The sequence below is a fragment of the Pterocles gutturalis genome, unplaced genomic scaffold (assembly GCF_000699245.1).
Source record: "Pterocles gutturalis isolate BGI_N339 unplaced genomic scaffold, ASM69924v1 scaffold35049, whole genome shotgun sequence".
In the NCBI taxonomy this organism is placed as follows: domain Eukaryota; kingdom Metazoa; phylum Chordata; class Aves; order Pterocliformes; family Pteroclidae; genus Pterocles; species Pterocles gutturalis.
This window is the reverse complement of record NW_010134419.1, coordinates 4,282-10,543: the sequence shown is the minus strand read 5'-3', so window position 1 is coordinate 10,543 and position 6,262 is coordinate 4,282. Positions and strand designations below refer to the sequence as shown.

The following is a 6,262-nucleotide window of genomic DNA, read 5'->3' as shown; positions in this document are numbered from 1 at the left end:
AAGAAGGAAGAGATTCGGAGAAAGGTTAGGTGGCACGCGCGACGGCTCGTTTCTGCTCCGAAACTCTGCGCGGATGTGACCCCCCCCTCCAGATGTGGCCGGAGGAGAGATTTCTAATTAAATCCGACGAGTTTATTCGGGCTCCTCCAGTGCTTAGAGTCCGTTCCGTTTGCCTCGTGGCTCCGCTCTCCCTTCTGCTTCCTTGTGCCCTGGACTAACCCTCCGCGCCGTCTCGAAGGGCGACATGGCTCTCGGCCCCGAGTCTCCTGGGGGGACGCGATCCCGGCGGTGGGATCCTACGGTCGAGGCTCCGGTGGGATTGAATCGCGGAGAGAAGTGGGGTTGGGGGGGCTGTCCCTGCGCCGGGATGGATTTATTCTCCGGGATGAGCCCCTGACAGGGGACAGGGGACGAGCTGAGCTGCGGTGGCGGCAGTTAGGCAGATGAATCCCATCCTTTGTGTCCGCTCAGGGATAAGGAAATGCGGGAAAAGCCCGGCTAGGGAGGAGCTGGAGCCCTTGCTCGAGGTAGGTGGGTGAAGCCACTAGTCCGGGGCTTTGATTCCCCCACTGCGCCGTAGGCTTGGTGTTAGGAGAGTTTTTGGGGATGGGAAGGAGGATGGAGCTTCCTAAGCACCGAAGGGAGCTCGGAGAAGCAGAAAGGCTGGAAAAAAACCTCTCGGGAGGACATGGGGGGGTCCTTGCTGCCCGTCGTGCTGGTAAATTAGGTCCTGGGATGCACCCGGGCGGATGGAGAAGCAGCTTTTCTGTCCCAAAAATGAGCGGTGTGAATTAATTCCCCCTCCCCAAGCATTGCTGGTGTTGGAGGCTGGAGAAATCAGAGCGGGTGGTACTTAAAAATTATCAAACCTGAGATTAATTAACGCCTAAAACCTCATCAAAGCAGTAGAAGAGAAGAGGAGTTAAAATAAAAAGCCGGGAAACCACCTTAGAGAGCATCTGCTGGGGTTCTCCCCGCTGCCCCGTGTGATTTTTGGGGAGAAAAGCGAATTTGGCATGGCCGGTGCAGTCGTAAAAAGATTTTTCCATCCTTGGGAGCAGGTTCTCGACTCTCCGGTGTCTCTCGGTCATGCGGACGGGTTGGGCTGGCGACTAAACTTGTTGAGGGAAATTCTCTTTAATCAGTGCCTGAACTCTTTAACCACTTAGGTGCTTTAACGATTCAAGAGGAGATCAGTCAAATCAAACGCAAACTGCAGGCGGGCAAGAAAACTCAAGACAGGCAGAAGAAGAGGCATCGGGATCGCATGGTAGAAAGGTAACGGCGGGCGATTTTTTTAGACTTTCTCCTTCCGTTCTTGGGCTTTTTCTCTCTCTCTCCCCGTTCTTGGACCTTTTTTTTCCTCTCTCTCTCCCTGTTCTTGGACCTTTTTTTTTTTCTCTCCCCACTCTTGGACCTTTTTTTCTCCCTCCTCTTGACGACTTTTTTATTTATTTCATTTTATTTGTGACTATAGTACTCGCAACTGGGGAAATCTCTGGGAAACATCCCCTAAATCCTTAAAGGACTGGAGAGCTCCATGAATTTATCGCTTCCCTTCTCCTCTCTCGCCAGGATCCAGTTCGTTTGTTCGTTGTGCAAATACCGGACCTTTTACGACGACGAGATGAACAGTCACCTCGAGAGTAAATTCCATAAGGAACATTTCAAGTTTGTTGGAACCAAGTTGCCTCAACAAACAGCTGATTTCCTGCAGGTGAGCCTTCCAGGGTGTTTCTGTCCCCGGTGTTTACAAATTTGGGGTGGTGTTCTTTGTTTCCTTTTTCCCCCCGTTTCCTTTTTCCCCCCGTTTCCTTTTTCCCCCCGTTTCCTTTTTCCCCCCGTTTCCTTTTTCCCCCCGTTTCCTTTTTCCCCCCGTTTCCTTTTTCCCCCCGTTTCCTTTTTCCCCCCGTTTCCTTTTTCCCCCCGTTTCCTTTTTCCCCCCGTTTCCTTTTTCCCCCCGTTTCCTTTTTCCCTTCCCAAATATTTTTTGCTTCCTTTTTCCAAAATATTTTTTTTTTGGAGAAGCTCTAAATCTCCTGAACTGTGTCTTGAAGTGTCTGTCTCAGAAACTGTTGTAAAAGGTGGAGAAAAGCTGGGCTGAAGCATCAGAGCTCTGCCCTTGACCGCTCTCTTCTTCCGAACAGGTCGCTTAACCTCTGCTCTTACTGGTTGCACTGGTAGGAGGTCGAACGCTTGCCCACCGCAGATTTTGGTGGCCGGAGCGGGTGACCTGAGTGCTGCAGGACAACGCGTGGGGGGATTTGTAGGACTTTTAGGATGAAGGTGCTGAAAGATGCACTTCAAAGTGGAGAAAAAAAAAAATTAACAGCAGCTATTCTGCCGCGCAGGAATATGTCGCGAATAAAACGAGGAAAACCGAAGAGCGGCGTAAAGCGATCGAAGACATCAACGCGGTTATTCAGCAGATTTATAGGGACCAAGATCTTACGCAAGGTGAGAATTCCTCCCCGTGAGGCTGCCCCGTTGATAAAATAGTGAAAAAGAGTAAAAAAAAAAAAAAAAAGTTTAAAAAAAAAAAAAAAAAAAAAAGGGAGAGGGGGGAACCCGGACGTATGTTACACCCGCTGCGCGCGGCTCCTCTCCTGCTCCCCGGGAGGATGGCTTTGATGGTGGTGGAAGTGTTAAAAATGGGTTTTGGGGGGTTGAAAATGGGTTTTTGGGGGTTGAAAATGGATTTATCAGGGTTAAAATGACTTTCTAATGCAAACTGGAGAAAAATCCAGAACCCAGCCCATCTCCTGGGATTATTTTCTGGTTAATTCTGTTCCGATCTTTCTTTTCAGATGTGGGGATGGAGCATTTTATTAAAAAGGTGGAAGCGGCGCACTGTGCCGCCTGCGACCTCTTCATCCCCATGCAGTACGGGATCATCCAGAAGCACCTCAAGTCTCTCGACCACAACCACAACCGCCGGGTGAGCGGGCGGCCTCGCGCCCCGGGGGTCCGCGGGCTTCGGCTGCGACAACGGGAGCACGAATTGGGGTGGTTTTCATCCACGTGTGGCTCCTGAAAACAGGGAGAACATTCTTCATCTTCTTCGGTGCTGCTCTCCCCATTTCAGGGTTAATTTTGTCTCTTCTTGGCCCCAGAAACCTCTCTCCCCATTTTAGGGTTAATTTTGTCTCTTCTCTTGTCCCCAGAAACCTCTCTCCCCATTTTAGGGTTTAAATTTTGTCTCTTCTTGTCCCCAGAAACCCCTCTCCCCATTTTAGGGTTAATTAATTTTGTCTCTTCTCTTGTCCCCAGACACCTCTCTCCCCATTTTAGGGTTAATTTTGTCTCTTCTTGTGTCCCCAGAAACCTCTCTCCCCATTTTAGGGTTAATTTTGTCTCTTCTTGGCCCCAGAAACCTCTCTCCCATTTTAGGGTTTAAATTTTGACTCTTCTTGTCCCCAGAAACCCCTCTCCCCATTTTAGGGTTAATTCATTTTGTCTCTTCTCTTGTCCCCAGAAACCTCTCTCCCCATTTTAGGGTTAATTTTGTCTCTTCTTGTGTCCCCAGAAACCTCTCTCCCCATTTTAGGGTTAATTTTGTCTCTTCTTGTGTCCCCAGAAACCTCTCTCCCCATTTTAGGGTTAATTTTGTCTCTTATCGCGTCCCCAGAAACCTCTCTCCCCATTTTAGGGTTAATTTTGTCTCTTCTCGCATCCCCAGAAGCCCCTCTCCCCATTTCAGGGTTAATTTTGTCTCTTATCGCGTCCCCAGAAACCTCTCTCCCCATTTTAGGGTTAATTTTGTCTCTTCTCGCATCCCCAGAAGCCCCTCTCCCCATTTCAGGGTTAATTTTGTCTCTTCTCGCATCCCCAGACACCTCTCTCCCCATTTTAGGGTTAATTTTGACTCTTCTTGTCCTTTGCCAAAGCTGCAAATAGCGAGATTAAAGCTCCTTCACCAAATCTTTGTGCCAAGCTGAAAATGTGAGATTTTGGGTCTCTTGCCCCTTTTTTTTGCAAAACAAACAGTGTCGTGACTTCCCAGACAGCAATTTCTCGGGATAAAAGCCAGACGCCGACGGGAATCTCGGTGCGAATCCAAACCCGCCCACTGACAACTCGGGTCCCCGGAGATGAACCCATCCCACCCGTGGCAGCGGGTGACACGACCCACGCGGTTTTTTTTCTCGGCTGCCTGACATTCACCTTTCCCAAGCACAAAATTTGGGCAACGTGCAGAAAACAACAAATTTCAGAAATATTCCTACGCAGCCACCCACGTTTGCTCCGTGCCGCTGTCGCCCGCTGCTGAGCCGTGACTCATTAGTGGCCTCGTAAATTAATTCAGAATAAAATTTAAACGCTTTTTGCTTTTTTTTTTTTCCTGTCCTTCCGTCCAGGCGATGATGGAGCAGTCAAAGAAATCGTCGTTGGTGGTTGCGAGGAGCATTCTCAACAACAAGCTCATCAGTAAGAAGCTGGAGCAGTACCTGAAGGTGGGTGCGTGCGGAGCGGTCGCCGCGGGGTCGCGACGCTTCCGCGCTGGAGGCGTTTCCTAGTAGCCGAACCTTGATTTGGGGAATTTTTTGGAGAATAAGTCACTGAGTCCTGCTTCCAGGAGCTGCTCGTTTGGCTGCTCTCGGTGGAACCGTTTCACTGATTTTCAGGGTGGATTCCTTGAAGCCGGCAGGGAGGAAATCGCAGGGGATGAGTTGTTTTATTTTCTCTTTTCAGGGCGAGAATCCGTTCACGGATGACCCAGAAGAAAAAGAGGAGCATGAGGAAGGAGAAGGGGGAGGCGGCGGAAACGTAGAGGAAGGAACAGCAGAAGGAGGAGATGAAAACAAGGACGAGGAGGAAAATCCAGAAGAAGAAAATGCAGAGGATGAAAATCCAGAAGAAGAAAATCCAGAGGAAGAAAATCTGGAAGAGGAAAATCCAGAAGAAGAAGAAAATCCAGAAGAGGAAAATCTAGAGGAGGCAAACAAGGATCTCAAAGAGAACCCAGCAGCAGAAGGAGCCAAAAATGTTGGGGAACAAGAAGAAACAGGTGCAGAGAGAGAAACTGAGGCACACGCACAACCGGAGGCGGAGCCGGCCGCGGAAAACGCGGAGGAGCAGAATTCCCCACCGGCAGAGGAATCGCTCCCCGAGGAATCAGAGCGACGGGGGGTAGAGGGTGTGGAGGTGGAAGAGGAGGAGGAAGAAAGTGAGGAAGCTGCTGCAGCACAAGAGGATGAGGACGCGGAGTGAAATCTGGAGGGGGAGGATGTGTAAAAGACCTGATGTATTTTGTTGTTTGTTTTTTTTAAAAAAAAAAAAAACCAACCCCCACCCCTATCTGTGAATTTCATAGCCCATCTTCTGAGTTCTCGTTCTACTCACTTAGGCAGTGGAAGCCTTTACCTGTAAAGTGATTTTTTTTTTTTTTTTTTTTTTTTTTTTTTGGAAATTTTGAAAAAATTTTGTTTTTTTACCAAATTTTCATTTTAGTAGCTAGGTTTTGTGCGGTCTCTGTTTTTTAGATGGCTTTGTACTAGGAGAATTTCCTTTTCCGCATGTGTGCAAACCAGTGCTACTTCACCGTCCGGCCAACGAAACCTCTTCTTTTCCCCTGAAAAATTGACATTTTTCTCTATTTAACAAAAAACTGTGGTTCGTGCCCTTAGATTATCTGTCTGGAAACATCAGAAATTCGGTTCCGGGGGAGGTTTCATTTCTTCAGTGTATGCCGTTAAAAAAAAAAAAAAAAAAAAATCTGCATAACTTCCTGTGATACTTCCCCGCGATGTTTTTATTCTTCCTTTTACCGCAGAGCGAAACTAAGTGGTGTCACCGTTGTGTTGTTTGTCAAATGGTTTTCATTTTCAAGGTGAATGTTTTGGTGGGTGGAGATAAAAGGACTGTCCTGAGATAACCCGCGACTCTGCCTCGGTTTCTGGGAAAGTTTGGGAGAGGCTGGAGGCTTGGAAGTCGTCTAGAAAATCCCGAATTTCCGTGTTGTGGGGTTTTTGGTTTTTTTTTAGGTTCAGCTCAGCTCCAGCCCTGCAGCTGGAGCCGATGGATTTCCCTGCGTCGTTGGTTGATCACCACCAGGAGTATGGATTCTCCCTCTGGAAATAAGGGGGAAAAATTGGGAAATTTATTGTCGGGACGACGCAGAGGTTGTTCCCGCTGCGGAGAGAGGCGGCTGGGAGCGCTCCTGCTCCGAGGGGTTGATGGCTAAGGCCGTGCTCAGCCTTGAATTGCCGCCGTGGTGTCGCTTCCCGTCTTCCAAACCTCCAACTTGGTGTAAAGTATACGT

At 48.8% G+C, this 6,262-nt stretch overlaps 1 protein-coding gene across 1 annotated transcript in view; it reads left to right on the top strand.

The window, feature by feature from the left end:
* The window catches only part of LOC104467725 (A-kinase anchor protein 8-like), a 7,755-nt gene extending 2,544 nt beyond the window's left edge, over window positions 1-5,211 (top strand). Inside the window, exons 6-12 of the mRNA XM_010081603.1 lie at window positions 4-24; window positions 1,170-1,278; window positions 1,576-1,717; window positions 2,352-2,457; window positions 2,808-2,938; window positions 4,359-4,454; window positions 4,693-5,211. Of these exons, the coding sequence (XP_010079905.1) occupies window positions 4-24; window positions 1,170-1,278; window positions 1,576-1,717; window positions 2,352-2,457; window positions 2,808-2,938; window positions 4,359-4,454; window positions 4,693-5,211 (1,124 nt within the window). The remainder of the gene's footprint in view (window positions 1-3; window positions 25-1,169; window positions 1,279-1,575; window positions 1,718-2,351; window positions 2,458-2,807; window positions 2,939-4,358; window positions 4,455-4,692) is intronic.
* The last annotated feature ends 1,051 nt before the right edge of the window (window positions 5,212-6,262 follow it).